The sequence below is a fragment of the Pipistrellus hanaki genome (assembly GCF_964339955.1).
Source record: "Pipistrellus hanaki genome assembly, chromosome: 15".
Lineage (NCBI taxonomy): Eukaryota > Metazoa > Chordata > Mammalia > Chiroptera > Vespertilionidae > Pipistrellus > Pipistrellus hanaki.
This window is the reverse complement of record NC_140517.1, coordinates 42,290,450-42,310,102: the sequence shown is the minus strand read 5'-3', so window position 1 is coordinate 42,310,102 and position 19,653 is coordinate 42,290,450. Positions and strand designations below refer to the sequence as shown.

The 19,653-nt window shown below is 47.5% G+C and overlaps 1 protein-coding gene across 3 annotated transcripts; it reads right to left on the bottom strand.

Annotated features, from left to right (window-relative positions):
• Window positions 1-4,426: 4,426 nt before the first annotated feature.
• LOC311609944 (uncharacterized protein) lies at window positions 4,427-19,228 on the bottom strand. 3 transcript variants are annotated; one of them, XM_084860736.1, is made up of 6 exons: window positions 19,065-19,228; window positions 15,450-15,511; window positions 13,903-14,029; window positions 12,529-12,630; window positions 6,628-6,921; window positions 4,427-6,261 (listed from the first exon to the last, which is right to left on the bottom strand). In XM_084860736.1, exons 2-6 carry the CDS (start codon window positions 15,507-15,509, stop codon window positions 4,820-4,822), a joined length of 2,025 nt encoding a protein of 674 aa, XP_084716862.1. In that variant the 5' UTR covers window positions 15,510-15,511; window positions 19,065-19,228; the 3' UTR covers window positions 4,427-4,819. The 3 variants fall into 3 exon arrangements, with proteins under 3 accessions (XP_084716862.1, XP_084716863.1, XP_084716864.1); XM_084860737.1 differs by lacking the exon at window positions 19,065-19,228 and adding an exon at window positions 18,849-19,023; XM_084860738.1 differs by lacking the exons at window positions 15,450-15,511; window positions 19,065-19,228 and having other exon boundaries at window positions 12,529-12,732; window positions 13,903-14,013.
• Between the last annotated feature and the right edge of the window lie 425 nt (window positions 19,229-19,653).

The following is a 19,653-nucleotide window of genomic DNA, read 5'->3' as shown; positions in this document are numbered from 1 at the left end:
GGATGTTTTATTTTTCTACAAGAGCCATGATTATTCAAAAAATAGGTATGGCCGAAACCGGTTTGGCTCAATGGATAGAGCGTCGGCTTGGGGACTGAAAGGTCCTGGGTTCGATTCTGGTCAAGAGCATGTACCTTGGTTGCGGGCACATCCTCAGTGGAGGGTGTGCAAGAGGCAGCTGATCGATGACTCTCTCTCATCGATGTTTCTAACTCTCTATCTCCCTCCCTTCCTCTCTGTACAAAAATCAATAAAATATATTAAAAAAATAGGTATGGATGTATGGGGTCGCACTCAAGTAACTAACAAATTCAACTTTTTTAGGGCACTGTTAAAGAGGTATCCTAACACTTTAACACCTGATAGCTCAATTTGTTTTTTAAATAGGGAACGCTTCACGGATTTGCATGTCATCCTTTCGCAGGGGCCATGCTCATCTTCTCTGTATTGTTCCAAATTAGTATGGATGCTGTCAAAGCAAGCACTGATAGCTCAATTTTGAAAATGGAATGTATTTTAATAAGCACTGCCTTTGTAATTATTCAAAGTGTGTGTATACGTTTTGGAGGGACACCCTATATTTAGTCTCCAGCCAGGTAGTCCAGTTGGTTTTGCCCTGATACACCAAGGTTGCAGATTTGATCCCTGGTCAGGGCACATACAAGGAGCAACTAATGAATGGGTGGAGCAACAAATCAATGTTTCTCTGCCTTCCCCTCACTCTCTAGAGTCAATCAATAAATTTTTTGTTAAAGTGTATGCTATGAATTGATATATGTATAGTAAGAACATTGTGAATGTACTTACAATCTAACTTACACATCCATCAACTCACATTGCTAACTTTGTGGTGATAACCTTTACGATCTACTCAGCAAATTTCAACTGCAATCAACATGGAATACATCAGATCCTCAGACCTTAATCATCTTATAACTGAAGGTTTGCACCTCACTTCCTCCGCCCCAGGCAACCACCACCATTTTACTGTTTCTGAGTTTGACTAACTCTTCTCCCCTCCCTCACCCCCCACCCCCCTCCCCCCACCTCACCCTTAGATTCCACATGTAATTCTACTAGGCAGTATTTGTCTTTCTCTGTCTTGCTTATTTCACTTAACATAATGCCCTCCAGTTACATTTATGTTATTGCAAATATTTCTCCATATTGCCTATAAAACAATAATTAGAGTTAGAGGCTCAATTTGATTCATTTTTTAAAAATATATATATTTTTATTGATTTCAGAGAAAGGAGGAGATATAGGAACATCAATGATGATAGAATCATTAATCACTACCCCTTACATACCCCTTAATGGGGATCGAGCATACAACCTGGGTCTGTGCCCTGATTAGGAACTGAATACTACACCACTGAGACACATGGGCTGGGCTTATTTGTGTGTTTTTGTTTGTTTTTCCAGAAAGAATAGTTTATGGGTGGTTCTGTTTGTATCTCCTGGAAGCTGCCAAGATATCCTAAAAGAGAACAAGATAAAAACACATCCTCTACTAAATATCAAGACTCATTGCAAGCCTGGCTGGTATGACTCAGTAGTTGAGCGTCGACCTATGAACCAGGAGTTCATGGTTCGATTCACCGTCAGGGCACATGCAGGCTTGATCCTCAGTAGGGGGTGTGCAGGAGGCAGCTGATCAATGATTCTCTCTCATCATTGGTGTTTCTATCTCTCTCTCCCTCTTTGAAATCAATAAAAATTTATTTAAAAAAAAAGACTCATTGCGAAGCTATAGTAACTGAAGTACTGTGGTTTTGGTAAAAGTATTTTTTTTAAAATATATTTTATTGATTTTGTACAGAGAGGAAGGGAGAGAGATAGAGGGTTAGAAACATCGACGAGAAAGAGTCATCGATCAGCTGCCTCTTGCACATCCCCTACTGGGGATATGCCTGCAACCAAGGTACATGCCCTTGACCGGAATTGAACCCGGGTCCCTTCAGTCCCCAAGCCGACACTCTATCCATTGAGCCAAACCGGTTTCGGCTTGGCAAAAGTATTGAAAAATAGATCAAAGAAAATTGAGAACCAAAACAGAACTATAATTATATATACATCACTGCTTTTCTTTAAACATGGTACTGCAAAGTAGTGGGAATGAGGAAAAATTTTGGTAACTGGCATAGGAAGAACTAGGTATTCCTATGAAGAATAATTAAATTCTGCCAGAGACAATATACACCTTGAAGATCCCATAAGTTGATTTTAATTCCATCACCTACCAAAAAATAAATTTCAAAAAAAAAGAGAAAGGGAAGTGTTTTTTAAAAAATGTGCATGTACACAGAAGTATCAATATATGTACAAATTCACTTGCATAGAATAATGAGTCAAACACATTACCAATTGGGTAATCCTTAATAGAGAGCTTGAGATTTTATATAATTTTTACAGGAAGGTTTAAATTATTTCAAAACAATGTTTAAAGAAATGCAGGGGTTAGGACACTGGGTGGAAGACGTACAAAATGGCAGTTACAAAGTAGTCTTGGGGTGTGAAGTACAGCATGGGGGATCTATATAATAAAAGCCTATGCGACCGTTACAAAACGAGCAGAGTGACCAGTGATGCGCACTGACCCCACTGAGCACATGGGCTGGGCTTAACCACCATAACTATTCTTTCTGAAAAAAAATGAATAAGCCCAGCCCATGTGGCTCAACACAGGAGCTGCCCCCTGGTGGTCAGTGCACTCCCACAGAGGGCATGCCACTCAGAAGCCAGGGTCATGGCTTCTGAGGGTCAAGCACAGCGGTGGTGGTGGAAGGAGCAGCGAGCAGGCGGGCATTAAGGAGCAAGGGGTCCCAGACTGCAAGAGGGCACAGGCCAGGCTGAGGGACACACCCTCCCCAGAGCTCAATTTTTGTGCACTAGGCCTCTACTATAGTCAATAATCTATAGATAGATAGCCAGTGTCTGTGACGTGACAACCAGGATGACCAAAAGACTGATCACCATGAGGTGCACTGAGCACCTCTCAGTCCCACTCCTGCAGCCCACAGGCTCTGATCGCAGCACGGTGGGCAGTGGGTGGGCAGGGCAGCCAGTGCAGTGTGCAGCAGCAGATGGGTGAGCGGTGCTGCCAGCTGTGGCGGGCTACTGCACGCAATTTCGCACACTGAGCCTCCAGTATTTTAATAACTACATATGGTGTCAGCTGAAACTAGACTTATTGGGGATCACTTCTTAAGTTTTATGTCTAATCACTATACTGTATTGCTGTGATACTGAATGTCAACTGTAATTTAAAAAAAAATTTTAAGTATGATCAACGACATTAGAAGTTGGCAAACTATAGCTTGTGTGCCAAATCCAGCCTGCCATCTCACTGAGTATGGCCCATGAACTAAGAATGGTTTATATACCCTGGATGGTGTTCTCAGTGGTTAGAGCATCAGCTCTGGCATGAAGGGTTGTGGGTTCAATTTCCAGTCAAGGACACATACCTTGGTTTCAGGTTTAATCCCTGACCCCAGTCAGGGCATGTGCAGGAGGCAGCCAATCCATGTGTATCTCACATCAATGTTTTTCTCTTACTTTCTCTAAAAATCAATGAAAAAAATATCCTCATGTGAGGATTAACAACAAAAATACCCCACAAAAATAACCAAGAATGGATTCTACATTTTTAACAGATGGGGGGAAATGAAAAGAATATTTCATGACATCTTAAAAATATATAATAAATTCAAATTTCAGCCGAAACCGGTTTGGCTCAGTGGATGGAGCGTCGGTCTGTGGACTGAAAGGTCCCAGGTTCGATTCCAGTCAAGGGCATGTACCTTGGTTGTGGGCACATCCCCAGTGGGGGTTGTGCAGGAGGCAGCTGGTCGATGTTTCTCTCTCATGGACGTTTCTAGCTCTCTATCCCTCTTCCTTCCTCTCTGTGAAAAATCAATAAAATATATATATTTTTAAAATTCAAATTTCAGTATTCATAATAAAGTTTTATTGGAACACAAAAAATTGCAAAATTCCATTTAGAGGTAACTAGAATATCTACCTAATGCATCTATACCTTTTTTAAAAAAAAAAATAAATGTGATCACATGAAAATCCCAAGATTTGTTGTCCAAATGAATATATTCTGGACATCATCCAACATCTTTTACTACAAATTTACCTTCTCCCATTTGATGTCTGCAGAGAGTTCCTCTGGATCAATGAATTGTAAAATACTTTTGACAATGATTATTTCTATGTGTGTTTTTATAATCAATAATGCAATTAATGCTCATATATATATATATATATATATATATATATATATATATATATATATATCTGCAGCAGACACAAATTCACTTCGGAAGAACAAAGACTCACCTCTGGGGATATATTCCTAATTTTAATCCAATATACTGTATGAAATAAAGCATTCATATTATGAGTCCTTGACTACAGGTAATTTTGTAAGTTACTTTATTCATTTTTCATAACTTTTAAGCTTTAGTAAAAAAATAATGGTCACTGTAAGTACATACAAATTGGAAGTTCATGAGAAAATAATCCAAAACCTTCCCTGATAGCCCCAAACTACCTTGTATATGGCAAATATCCTTTTCACACATTCTTTTTTGGCGTGTACTCATTTTGAAAGATCATTTACATCAATTGGATTGTACCAAGAGGGTTACATGTATCTCCCCTGAATATCAGTCCTATTCCTGGACTTAAGAGATTCCAAGTGAAGAAACCCCTTTCCACTCTCAATACATTACAGTGTTTTATCCCGAGCACGGACTCTCCAAAAACTAGACGCACAACCTGACCGAAGGCACGGACGCATTCCTCATGCTCAGGGATTCTTGCCAGAGTGGACTTTCTGGTGGGACGTGAGACGTGAACGGTGACTGAAGTCCTTCCCACAAACGTCACACTTGTATGGCTTCTCTCCAGTGTGAACTCTCAGGTGGGCCTGAAGGCGTGAACTCTGGCTGAAGCCCTTCCCACACTCCTCACATTTGAAGAGCTTCTCCCTCAGGTGCACACTCAGATGGACTCTGAGATTGGAGGGGAGGCTAAAGGACTTCCCACACTCCTCACACTTGTGGGGCTTCTCTCCAGTGTGCACCCTCTGGTGATGGCGAAGGTTCAAGCTCCTCCCAAAGCCTTTCCCGCACTCCTCACATCTGTAAGGCTTCTCCCCAGTGTGGCCCCTCTGATGGTATATGAACTGCGAGCTGTACCGGAAGCCCTTGCCGCAGACATCACACGTGTACGGCTTCTCCCCCGTGTGGACTCTCTGATGAGACTGGAGGCCGGAGGACTGACTGAAGCCCTTCCCGCACACGCCACACGTGTACGGCTTCTCCCCCGTGTGGACTCTCTGATGGACCCGGAAATCTATGGACTGGCTGAAGCTCTTATCACACTCCTTACACTTATAGGGCTTCTCTCCCGAGTGGACTTTCTGATGAGCGTGAAGATTTGATCTCCAACTGAAGCCCTTCCCACACTCCTCGCACTTGTATGGTTTCTCTCCAGTGTGAATCACCTGGTGCAGTTTCAGATTGGAACTGTAACTGAAGCCCTTGCCACACACATCACATTTGTAGGGTTTCTCCCCGGTGTGGACTCTCTGGTGGGTCTGGAGCTTTGAAGACTGACTGAAGCTCTTCCCACACGTCTCACATTTGAATCGTTTCTCCCCAGTGTGGACATTCTGATGGACTTGAAGGTTCGAAGCCTGACTGAAGCCCTTCCCACACTCCTTACACCTGTAGGGCTTCTCTCCTGTGTGAACCCGAACGTGGATGTGAAGATCTGTATTGCGAGTGAAGCCTTTCCCACACACCTCGCACTTGTAGGGTTTCTCCCCGGTGTGGAGTCTCCGATGGCATATTAGTGGGGAGTTGTGGCTGAAGCCCTTCCCGCAGACATCACACTTGTAAGGCTTCTCCCCGGTGTGGACCCTCTGATGGATGTGAAAATGGGCGGCCTGCGTGAAGCCCTTCCCACACTCCTTACAGACATAGGGCTTTTCCCCCCGGTGGACCCGCTGGTGGACACGAAGATTCACGCTCCAGCCGAAGCCCTTGCCACACTCTTCGCATTTGTATGGCTTTTCGTCGGTGTGGACTCTCTGGTGGCACTGGAAGTTCGAGCTCTGGCTAAAGCATTTACCGCACTCTTCGCATTTATAAGGTTTCTCTCCGGTGTGGCTTCTGTAGTGAATGGCGAGACCTGTGCTGCTACTGAATCCCTTGCCACAGCTGTCACACCTGTGGGACTTTTCTCCTGCAGGATTAGAATGAGAAGGAAAGGAACTCTTACTGACACAATCTCCGGAGTCAGGACGTTTAGTGCGTTTCTCTCCTGGGTGAGTCCTCTGATGAGCCTGCGGGGGTGAGTTCTGAGTCAAGCATCTCCCCGCAGGGTGTGCAGTCTGGGGACTTGGAAGCAGCGAGCCCCCCCCACCCTCGCTGCAGAGATGCAGCTCCTGCCGGCAGGGTGAATGCTGGCTGACGCCATCGCTCATGCTGTTACCACGGCCATTAGATTTGCGGGGTTTCGGTTCTGCGTGAATTTTAACATGATCGCTAAGTAGCTGTTTCCTCGTGGCTTCACAGGCATGCCGGTTATCTTTCACGTGACTCTGCTTACCTCCATTCCGGTTCTGTGACTCGCTCAGGTGTACATTCCCACGAGCAGCCTCGACACGGAAACGGTCTTCATTTTCAACACAACAGGCGCCGCCTCCTTCACGATTCACCGCACCGCTCCCACTCCCAGGGGTCTGCTCAGAACTGCCGCGTGGGGACTGGGAACTCTCCCTCTGAAGGCACTTGGTTGAATCACTTGCGATCTGTCTCCAGATCTGCCAGAAGAGCTTTTCATGTGAAAGGTACTTTAATGCAACTTTCTGAAGAATCTCCAGCTCATTTTGATCCTTGCTGCCTGTAAGAAAAAGCAGGATTCCAAAGTGAACACTTTGCTCAGAAATGCCAGCATTTCACACTGAGACCATGGGACAAATCAGGGGGAGGATCATCTCTCATTTGTCCGTTTCTTGCTTTTCCGTGCAATTGAAGCAAAGAATGGAGTCCTCAGACGCTTACCCACTAAGTGTAAAGGTGACCCATTCAGACCATAAATCTAACATTTAACACCTGAGCTGAATGAAGAATGCAATCAGGTGGCTGCAGAGCAACGAAGACAATCCCCATTCCCACCTACAGTGACATCAATGAAAGCCTGCTCACCTGGTCCACAGCATCCTAATGAGGTGGTGAAATTCTACCTCGTGAGGCTACAAAAGCTCAGACTGGAGGCATGCAACAGGATTTTAGGTCCTGGTAGAAATTACCTTCTGAGAGTAAATTTGGGAAATGGTTGGACAAGTAACATTCATTGTTCTAAACCTGGCAGTAAATCAGGTCTCGGTGAGAAGTGGAAAAGGGAAAACTAATCTGGTACAGCGTGAGAAGAACGTGGGAGGAGGAGAGAAACAGGGCACAGGGCAGACTCTCAAAGGCAATCCTGACAAGGGGGAGGGGCCTCCTCGCCTTGGGAAGCTTTCTCGGGAGAGCTGTGTACCCTGCTGTTTCTCGTTTCCTCAGGTCTCGGCTCAACTGTCACTCCATTGGGTGAGGCCTTCCTTATCAGCAATACAAAATAATTCCTCCTCCCCCCATACACCTTTGATTCTTCCCATCTGCCTTTCCTGCTTTATTTTGCCACACAGCACTTACCTGGTTGACTATATACTTCCTAATTTTTTCTTGTCGTTTAGACCCACTAGAATGGAATGGTCACAGGGAAAACATGCAGTTTTCTTTACTGCTTTATCATGGCTGCAACAGAATTATTCAAATTGCTGAGAGGTATTAGTGAACTGTGAACCCGATTCCATAATTGTGACATATATTTAAAATAGAACAAAAACATGAGAAGTGTATCACAAGTACCACAACTATGTGAAATGCTTGTTTCAGCTACAGGCACATACGTAAATATGCACATACATTATATTTATGCTGGGTCAAGACATAAAATATTTCTTATTGAAGACCATGACTAAAAATGGTTAGAAGCCGTTGGCTTAAAATGTTTAAGGTGGGGGAGAAGGGTACCAAATCCTTAACAATTTATTGGAAAGTTAGATTCTAATGATACAGGCTAGAAAAGTCTCACCAGGTATGTGCACAGTTCTGGGAGTGCTGGCTAACTGAATGGCCCTCAAAGATGTCCACACCCTAATCCCTAGGACCTGGGGATATGTTAACCTGTTAACCGGGGAGTTCCCTTTTTAATTACGCACCGTACAACGGGCGCGTACTCTTTCACTAGGACGTGTCAGTACGTCACGCCCAGTGGACGTAATTTTATATTATTATTTTTTTATTTATACTTAAAATAAATGAAATATATATATTTTTTTCGTTTATTTATATATAAAGCACAAAGGAAAATACAAAATTACAAACAAATAGAAAAGAATACCAACAAAAAAATGGAAACATCAAATTAAAAAATTATAAATTTTACAAACAATTATAAAGATTACAAAAAATAGGATGGCTGCTCGGGTATACACCTAGCCGCAGCAGCTCACAACAATTTCAAAGGAATACAACTAAAATGTAGAGTGGACATTGCCCAGAGCTACAGGTAGTCGACTGACTGAAAACTCTACAATAGGAAGGAGGGAGAAAACCAGAAGGAAAATCAGAGGAGCTGAAAAAAAGCCTAAGGTATGGAGACATGCTGCGCGCTCGCACGCACGCACGCGCGGAGAGGTCGCAGCCGGAGAGGAGGAGAGGGCTGGGTGCTGCCTGGCGTTCCCTAGCGGGAAGGAAATAGAACCCCCAGCCTGGGCGGAACCCCCGAACCGGCAGCGCTGAGCCCCAAGTTATGTGCCAGACCCTGGGGACCCAGGCTCCGGCAGGGGGAGACAATCCCGGGGGACGGCGAAATGCGGGGCCCCCGGAGTCGCGCGCACATGGCGTGCAGAGGACTGAATGTTGACTCTGATGCTGGATTACCCTAGCCGGAAGAAACAAAGCCTCCGGCGGCAGCTCTGAGCCTCAGTCCAGACCTCCCCGAACTCCAGGTCTGGGCCAGTCCCTGGGGACCCAGGCTCGGGCAGGGGGAGACGGGGCTGTGAGGTGGAGTCCTGGGAGCGCGGCGAAAGGCCGAGCCCCCGGAGTCGCGCACACTGTGCGCAGAGGACAGTCTGTTGACTCTGATCCTGGACTCCCCTAGTGGGAGGGAGAAAGAAAGCTCCAGACTGGAGGAACGCCACGAGGAGCAGGAGCCCCTGCCGGACACCGGCCAGCTGGGCGCCAGCAAGGAGCCGGGCGACGGGGCCCCCAGTGGGGGGGGTGCCCCTGAGCCTTCGACTGCTGAGCGCTGGCAACGGAGCCAAGGACGGGGGCTGCTTCCTGGGCGGCGCCGACCCCGGCAACAGGCTGGAGCAGCGTGGGAGCCCGCGGAGAACAAAGGGGTGCCACAGGCCAACCTGCTGAGCTCCCAGGACAAGGAGGAAGAAACCAAAGAAGTTCTCAATGTGAAGAAATCAAGTGAGAGCAAATGATAGTAAAATTACTTAAGAAAGAATACAAAGAAGATCTTGAAAAATCAAAGACTAAGTCAGAACTCAACGCACCAGCCAACATTGCAATATAAATGCGTTTTGTTGTTTTTTTTTAAAAAAAGAAAAAAAAAAAAGAAGAGAAAAAAGGGACAGAATGTTGGAACAGCGGCGACCAGGCCTAGAGTGGCCAGGCACAAGGCAGTGGCAGCTGGGCCCGGAGCAGCAGTGGCCAGGCCCCAGAACAGCAGCAGCCAGAACAAGAGCATCAACGGCCAGCACTGGAGCAGCCAGACCTGGGGCAGTGGCAGCCAGGCCTGAGGCAGAGGCGGCCAAGCCCAGGGTGGCCAGTCCAGGAACACCCAGACACGGAGTGGCTGGGCCCGGAGAAGCCCGGACCAGAGCAGCCGGGTTGGGAGCAGCCAGGCCCAGAACAGCAGTAGACAACCACGAAGAATCCAGGCTGGGAGCGGCCAGGCTCGGAGCAGCCGGGTCGGGTGCGGCCAGGCCCGGAGCAGCGGCGGCCAGGCTGGGAGCGGCCAGGCCCGGAGCAGCTGGGTCTGGTGTGGCCAGGCCTGGAGCAGCGGCTGCCAGGCTAGGAGCGGCCAGGCCCGGAGCAGCAGCTGCCAGGCTGGGAGCAGCCAGGTCCGGAGCAGCCGGGTCTGGTGTGGCCAGGCCCGGAGCAGCGGCTGCCAGGCTGGGAGCGGCCAGGCCCGGAGCAGCAGCTGCCAGGCTGGGAGCGGCCAGGCCCGGAGCAGCGGCTGCCAGGCTGGGAGCGGCCAGGCCCGGAGCAGCGGCTGCCAGGCTGGGAGCGGCCAGGCCCGGAGCAGCCGGGTCTGGTGCGGCCAGGCCCGGAGCAGCGGCTGCCAGGCTGGGAGCGGCCAGGCCCGGAGCAGCCGGGTCTGGTGCGGCCAGGCCCGGAGCAGCGGCTGCCAGGCTGGGAGCGGCCAGGCCCGGAGCAGCAGCTGCCAGGCTGGGAGCGGCCAGGCCCGGAGCAGCCGGGTCTGGTGCGGCCAGGCCAGGAGCAGCGGCTGCCAGGCTGGGAGCGGCCAGGCCCGGAGCAGCCGGGTCTGGTGCGGCCAGGCCCGGAGCAGCGGCTGCCAGGCTGGGAGCGGCCAGGCCCGGAGCAGCCGGGTCTGGTGCGGCCAGGCCAGGAGCAGCGGCTGCCAGGCTGGGAGCGGCCAGGCCCGGAGCAGCCGGGTCTGGTGCGGCCAGGCCCGGAGCAGCGGCTGCCAGGCTGGGAGCGGCCAGGCCCGGAGCAGCCGGGTCTGGTGCGGCCAGGCCCGGAGCAGCGGCTGCCAGGCTGGGAGCGGCCAGGCCCGGAGCAGCCGGGTCTGGTGCGGCCAGGCCCGGAGCAGCGGCTGCCAGGCTGGGAGTGGCCAGGCCTGGAGAAGCGGCTGCCAGGCTGGGAGCGGCCAGGCCCGGAGCAGCCGGGTCTGGTGCGGCCAGGCCTGGAGCAGCGGCTGCCAGGCTGGGAGCGGCCAGGCCCGGAGCAGCCGGGTCTGGTGCGGCCAGGCCAGGAGCAGCGGCTGCCAGGCTGGGAGCGGCCAGGCCCGGAGCAGCAGCTGCCAGGCTGGGAGCGTCCAGGCCCGGAGCAGCCGGGTCTGGTGCGGCCAGGCCCGGAGCAGCGACTGCCAGGCTGGGAGCGGCCAGGCCCGGAGCAGCCGGGTCTTGTGCGGCCAGGCCCGGAGCAGCGGCTGCCAGGCTGGGAGCGGCCAGGCCCGGAGCAGCCGGGTCTGGTGCGGCCAGGCCAGGAGCAGCGGCTGCCAGGCTGGGAGCGGCCAGGCCCGGAGCAGCCGGGTCTGGTGCGGCCAGGCCAGGAGCAGCGGCTGCCAGGCTGGGAGCGGCCAGGCCCGGAGCAGCCGGGTCTGGTGCGGCCAGGCCAGGAGCAATGGCTGCCAGGCTGGGAGCAGCCAGGCCCGGAGCAGCGGCTGTCAGGCTGGGAGCGGCCAGGCCCGGAGCGGCCGGGACCGGAGCAACCGGTCCCAGAGCAGCCGGGTCGGGTGCGGCCAGGCCTGTAGCAGCAACAGCCAAGTCCAGAGCAACTAGGTCGGGAGCGGCAGTGACCAGACCCGGAGCAGCTGGTTGTGGAACGAACCAGAGCAACAGAGGCCAGGCCCGGAGCAGCCAGGCCCGAAACAGCACGCTCCTCGCCTGTACCTGCCCACGGCTGCCTCTCAGACATGGCTGGAAACTTTTGCGGGAACTTGAGGGTCTGCTGAATCAAGTGATGAAGGCTTAGATCTGGATGTGTTGAGTTAGTATAGCGCTGGGGTGTTGATCTGTGAGTGCCTTGGGTGGGGCCTGGATGAGGCTGGTTGACCTATTTGGAAATGTCTTTTGTGTGAAGTGTATCATTGGGCATGTGGAGGTATTATTGATATGAGATAATGCTAAGTAACAGATTTACTATCTGAAAAGGGATTTACTATCGGGGAAAGGGAGGGAGGAAGAGACTGAACATAAACTGTGCACCTATGGATGAGGACAATGGGGGATGGGGAGGGGGCGGAGGGTGGGGTGGGAACCTGGTGGAGGGGGGAAGAAATGAGGAACCTTTGTAATAATATGAACAATAAAGATTGATTTGAAAAAAAAAAAAAAAAAAAAAAAAAATATATACCATCCCTCTCAGGACGCAACATATATTTCAAGGACGTATTCATACGTCCTACCTGTTCCCAATATTGTTTATGTTTGACGTATTTATAGGTCCCGCTCGGTTAACAGGTTAATATTTAGATATGATTAAATTAAGGCTCTTGAGAGGGAGGTTATCCTGGGTTATCTGGATGGGTCCAAAGTAATCTTAAGCGTCTTAGAAGAGGGAGCAGGAGGGGACCCTCCGAGACCTCACCCTCTGCATCTATCCCTTCTGCTCGCGCGGAGACTATTGTCACAGTCCAGGCGAGAGATGATGGCACTCTCAGAGGAGTGGTAATCGCAGAGGCAGTGAGCAGATTCGCCGGTACCTGACAGAACAGCCATGTGGTGCTCGCTGGAATTCCCATTTTTTAGAGTTTCTCTTTCCATCATCCAAGGGTTTTCTTCTTCCTCCAACTGGGTTGCCTTACCTGGTTTGAAGGGAAGATGTCCCATGAAAAGGCAGATATATATATTTAAGATGTGCAGAGAGCTAAAATATATTTATGTTCAAATTTCATAATCCTCAGAACCTGTAAAGTGGTATTTTAAAGAACTTTTTTTATCATGATCTATAATAATAAAGAAATTTAGGTCATGAGGTCATGACCTGGTTCATGTCTATCCTATATAAAAGGCTAATACGCAAATCCACGGAGCAGCAGAACTGTCAGTCGCTATGATGCACACTGACCACCAGGGGGCAGATGATCAATGCAGGAGCTATCCCCTGGTAGTCAGTGTGCTCCCACAAGGGGAGCGCCGCTCAGTCAGAAGTCCTGAGCCAGGCTCATGGCTGGCAGGTGCAGCAGCAGTAGTGGGAACCTCTCCTGCCTCCACTGCAGTCGGACATCCCCCAAGGGCTTCCGGACTGAGGACTGAGAGAGGGTGCAGGTCGGGCTGAGGGAAACCTCTCTCCCAAGTGCACGAATTTCATGCACTGGGCCTCTAGTATTTAGCTAAAATTAGATTGAACCATTGTCTGTTTCCATTGAATTTCTCACATGCTCACACCACTCACTGCCAATGGACACAGTATAGGCTGCAATGTGAGCAGGCAGGTCTTGATAAAGAACACTGATAGAATAAAATAGAATAAGGACAGGAACTATTTCATGGGGGGAAAAAGTAATGCCAGTATAGGGGTGGGCAAAAGTACGTGTACAGTTGCTCGAACGGAAAAACCTTAAATCAAAAGAATGTCACTCAGTTGTACACTTCCTTTTGCCCACCCCTGTGCAATGTGCTAAGTTGATTCCATGACCTATCAATGAGTCACAACCATAATTTGAAAGACAAAGTATTCGAAGGACAAATACAGAAGCGAAGCTGCCCATTTATAATTCATTTAAAATAGGGCTTCTCAGCCCAGGCAAGCTGATCATTTGGACTGGCTAATTCTCTGCCGTGGGGCTGTCCTGGGCATTGAAAGCGGTTTAGCAGCATTGCTAGCGCCCCTCCCCCAGCCATGACAACCCAAACTGTCTCCAGACATTGCCAAATGTCCTTGGCGCGGAGGAGGGAGGGTGACAAGGATTTTCCCTGAGCAGGAAGACCAGACAAACTTTGCCTGTAACCCCAGGGGTTAGGAAAACTGTCTTCAAGATCAGGGAACTATTTCAAAACGTCCAATGCTCTGAACAACTGAGGACACAGAGACTCTCAAAGGGGCTGAGATTCAGTGGCAGAGGGCCCGTCCTCACCCACGGAGACCAGGTTCCGGAAGTTCTCCAGCGTCACGTCCCGGTACAGCTTCCTCTGGGCAGCGTCCAGCAGCCCCAGCTCCTCCTCCGTGAAGACCACAGCCACGTCCTGGAAGGTCACCGCCTCCTACGGCACCGAACACATTCCACCTAAATCTTCCGTAAAAGGCCCACGGAAAGCAGCAGCATCGACAAGTTAAAGCAGGTTACCACAAAAATGGTTTCAGAGATGGAGGACCCCAGGCAGTTTCTAGTCAGCAGTTCCCTCTCTCACTACCTCTCCCTGTCTCCCTACAAATCTTGGGATCTGTCAGTTTTTAACGTTTGCAAAGTTCACCGGCCTTCAGCAATCCTCCAAGACAGGGCTATCGCTTACAGCTCTTCCTCTGTGTTTTGAAGACACAGCTGATGAAGGAGCTGGCTGTGATGAAGGAGTTCAAATGCCAAGGTGTTAATTACAAGATGCTGGAGGAATTCTTTAACCTCTAACAATCTCCACTTCCTCTTCTCTACAATGGTGTCTACATTGCAAGATGTTTGAAAGGATTAGATGAGTGAATATATGTAAAGTAGTTAAAATGGTGCCTGGCACATAATGAATACTAAATAAGTTTGAACAACTGGTACCGTTATAGACTTCCATTCCATTTTGGGATTGCAGAGTATAGTATTCCTTAGAACTGACCATTGGTCTTTGTTTTTTGATATTTTTTTTTTTGGTGGCGATTGTTGTGATGATTTACCTTTCATCAATACAAATATATAATTACTGATTTTTTATTTATAACCAATGCTGCAAAGATCCTTTTACAGAGATCTTAGCTAAGAAGTAGCGACTGCAAAGTCATAGAATATGAAGTTACAAATTTGAAAGCAGAATGGCAAACAGCAGATTTCCCTCTCTAAAGGTTTTCCCAAGTCACCTTTCATGTGAGAATACAAATGTCTGAATCTCTAGACTCTGGACAAATAGGACATTAATTCCTTAAAAAAAATTTTGACAACCTAAGTGAAGTAAAGTTTTTATTAACATTTACACACATTTAGTTATTAGTGATCATTATTTTCTACATAAAACTTACTTTATTTTTTGTGTGGCACTTCTATTCATTTCTTTTGTTCATATTGCTTTGAGTTTACCTTACTAACCCTAATAAGAATTGTCAACAGAAAGCCTTTATCTAATATGTGCAAGTATATCATGTTAATTCTAATTTTGCAAATGAGTGCACGTGAGAAAGGGATATGGGAAAGTGAAAACTACTAGTTTGTAAAACAGGGTAGTAACAATGGAAATTGTTTTTGTCTATTTCAGATTTGTATTATCTTTTTCAGATTATTTTGTGAAATAATAAAGATAAAATAAAACAAACAACACACACACACACACACACCCCCGCACACTCACACATACAGAGTCTGACACACAACATGCACTCAAGATTGGTTGATTTCCATGAACCTTTCCAAGGAAGAGAAAAAAAATGTGCCTAATCTCTGAGAAACAAAATCACATCTTAGGAGACGAAAAGGAATGCCTTACTTACCGGGAACCTGGTCATTTTCTCCTGCTCCTTCCGGGGAACGTCAGAGTCCTGAGAAGGCATAACTGGGGAAGAACAAAGAAGCCATGAGCCTGGCTGGTGTGGCTCAGTGGTTGAGCATCGACCTATGAACCAAGAGGTTCAATTCTCCATAAGGGCACATACCCCAGTTGTGGGCCTGATCCCCAGTAGGGGGTGTGCAGGAGGCAACTAATCAATGATTCTCATCATTGATGCTTTTCTTTCTCTCTCTCTCCCTCTCTCTTACTCTCTGGAATCAATATATATATATATATTTTTTTCTTTTAATATATATACATATATATATATTTTCTTTAAAAAAAAAAAATATATATATATATATATATATATATATATATATATATTATTGATTTTCCACAGAGAGGAAGGAAGAGGGATAGAGAGCTAGAAACATCAATGAGAAACATCAACCAGCCGCCTCCTGCACATCCCCTACTAGGGATGTGCCCGCAACCAAGGTACATGCCCTTGACTGGAATCAAACCTGGGACCCTTCAGTCCACAGACTGACGCTCTATCCATTGAGCCAAACCAGTTTCGGCCAATAAAGATATATTTTTTTAAAAATAGACTTTGTTGCTATAGCAAGCTCAAATTGTGTTATACCAGTGGTTCCCAACCTTCTTTTGGCCATGCCCCACCTAAGCACCTCTAAAATCCTGAAGCCCCCCCCCCCCCATGACATATTATTATTATTCAAAAAGTGAACTCCTTTTTTTACAAAAAGAAAAAAAAAAGTGAGCTCCTATTCACTTGGAGGAAATCTAAAAGGCCATCAACTTGGTCTAAACAAGCTTCCAAAGAACCAGGCATCCATGAAAGAGAAAAATAAAAGAACAAAAGGACAATTGAAGAACTCACTAAGAAATCGTTTAAAAAAACAATATGAAGTGATGAGAAAAAAAATAGCAAATAAAGTTTCAAAACATATAATAGAGAACTGAAATGCATCAATATGTCACAGTACAGTATATATTCACGTACTGTATATGAGGCCCCTAGTACCATAGGAAATATAAAAACTTCACTGTTAATAACTCATTCTCCACTTGCCCCCTTAAAAGTCAATTGCTCCCCGCCGAGAGCTACCTGCGCCCACGCTGGGAACCACTGTGTTATACATTTAGGGGCCTAGGTTTAAATCCTGGAAACGATACTTACCATCTGTGTAACAGCAAAGTATGTTAACAAAGCAAAACCAAACCTCTCAGTACCTCACTTATATCTATTATATATCTGCACTATGATAGGATAAGAATCGTACATTATATCCATCTCATGCAGTAGTTCCCAAGACTAAATGAACAGATGGAAAGTTCTAAGAACCAGGAATCTTGTAGCTACAAAAAGGGCAGATAACACGTTGCATCATCAACTGTACAGATGTCCTCGGCTTAGTTGCAGCTATGTCCCGATAAACTCTATAAACCTGAAAATATCGTAAGTCAAAAATGCAGTTTAGCCCTGGCTGGGGAGCTCAGCTGGTGAGAGCTCTCTAGATGTTTCTCTCTCATTGAAGTTTCTAACTATCCCTCTCCCTTCCTCTCTGTAAAAAACAACAAAACATATATTTTAAAAAATAAATTTAAAAATGCAGGAAATAACAGTCAACCTTAAATTCTACACTCACCTAAATGATTATTTATGAGGGAGAAACAACCAATGACAGTTTAGCTGAACATCACTGATGAAAATTTATGACTAAATGAATCCGAAAGAAGCAATGGTAAAAAAAATAAAAAAATTAAAAAAAAATGAATTGTAAATATATTTGTTAATATCATTTTTATTTTATTTTATTTTATTTTAAAAAATATATTTTATTGATTATTTTACAGAAAGGAAGGGAGATAGAGAGCTAGAAACATTGATGAGAGAGAAACATTGTCCAGCTGCCTCTTGCACACCCCCTACCAGGGATGTGCCCGCAACCACATGTCCCTGACCGGAATCCAACCTGGGACCTTTCAGTCCGCCGACCGATGCTCTACCACTGAGCCAACCCGGTTTCGGCTGTTAATATCATCTTTAAATGCTCAAAAATTATTAGACAAATTTGAAGAGTGGTTATAATAAAAAAAATATAACCTTTTTTTGCCGAAACCGGTTTGGCTCAGTGGATAGAGCGTCAGCCTGCAGACTGAAAGGTCCTGGGTTTGATCCGGTCAAGGGCATGTACTTGGTTGAGGGCACATCCCCAATAGGGGTGTGCAGGAGGCAGCTGATCGATGATTCTCTCTCATTGATGTTTCTAACTCTCTATCCCTCTCTCTTCCTCTCTATAAAATATCAATAAAATATATATTTTTAAAAAATATATATATAACCTTTTTAACTCAGCCAACAGTTAAAAAAAAGGTGGTGGTGGACAGCCTCATCAAATTTTAAGTACACTTTTACTCTATATTTTTCAGCATGAAAAACCATGCTAATTTAGTATTGGTAAGAGTGAGATAATTTTTAAAAATTATTTTTTTAAATAGCTCAGTGGATAGAGCATCTGTCTGCAGACCGAAGGGTCCCGCGTTTGATTCCATGTGCAGGAGGCAGTTGATCTGTTTTGATGTTTCTCACTGATGTTTCTAACTCTCTATCCCTCTCTCTTCCTCGCTGTAAAAAAAATCAATAAAATATATATATATATATATTAAAATATATTTTATTGATTTTACACAGAGAGGAATTGAGAGGGACAGAGAGTTAGAAACGTCGATGAGAGAGAAACACCGACCAGCTGCCTCTTGCACACCCCCCCACTGGGGATGTGCCAGCAACCAAGGTACGTGCCTTTGACAGGAATCAAATCCGGGACCTTTCAGTCCGCAGGCCGACACTCTATCCACTGAGCCAAACCGGTGCCGGCAATAAAATATTTTTTTTAAAAGAAAATCAATTTAAAAAAAAAAGTAACCCAAGCCCATGATTTCAAAACCCCTTGAGAGCAAATAAAAGGAAATAAACTGAGGACAAGCGAACAAAATAAATGTGAGGCGTACTTAATTTAAAATACAAATGCATTTTTAAAATGTGTGTGGTAGTAATACACACGTACACATTAAGAAGCAAACTGAGCATCCTCAGATTGATTCAACAAATATCTGAACGTTTTCCTAGCTGTAATTTGCTGAGTGAAGGAAACTTTCTAACTGGAAACGGAGGTGACAGGCCAGGCAAGTCCTGGGTGTGTGGCGGGGCGGGGCGGTGCTGTGAGGGGCCCCGAAGGCCCTTGCTCCCCCCCTTGCGAATTCAGGGTGAAGGAAAGGCTGAGGGGGGCTGTGAGGTCACGTCTGCCTCCCCGGAGGGCATGTGCAGGCACTCGCGTGGGGAGAGTCGCGGCTCCTGAAACAGATGAAATCTCACTCGGGTCCGGCAGGAGGCGGACGGGGAGGACAGAGGACCCCGGCCTTCGCTGTCCCTCCACTGGGAGGGAATGGCCTGTACCGCCACCAAAGCCACCAAGCCTGAGCTGCGGACACGTTAGTCTCCTTAATCACAGCCCTCCCGGGCCGTGCTCTCCCCGCTCTACTCCAGAGGGGGGCGCAGGGCGCAGACCGAACAACTCGCCCCGCTTCTTACCGACGGTTCGCGGGGCAGGAGAGCCTCCGCCCTCAGCCTCTTCGCCTCCGGGGCGGCCCCGACTCCCCGCCCCGAGACCGCCGCCCGGGCAGCCCCCGGTCCACGCTCACCCCCGGACGGAAAACACGGAGGGGGTGACCTTGCCTTCCCGCCGGAAGTGCCTCCGACTACACGGCGCCGCCGGAACTACATTTCCCAGAAGCCCGTGGTCTCCCGACAGGGCTGGGGAATACATTTCCCAGAACCGCCACGGGAGGAATATCGAAGTCTCCCACCCCTGCCCTATTAATGCCATTTAAAAAATAAAAATAGCTGAAAACGGTTTGGCTCAGTGGATAGCGCGTCGGCCTGCGGACTGAAAGGTTCCAGGGTCGATTCTGATCAAGGGCATGTACCTTTGTTGCAGGCACATCCCCAGTGGGGGGGTGTGCAGGAGGCAGCTGATCTATGTTTCTAACTCTTTCCCTCTCTCTTCCTCTCTGTTAGAAGTCAATAAAATATATTTTTAAAAATAAAAATAAAAAATCACCAAGCTCTTGGGATTACCGGTCTACAACTTCCAGAAATCCCTGTAATGGCTTCTCCCTAT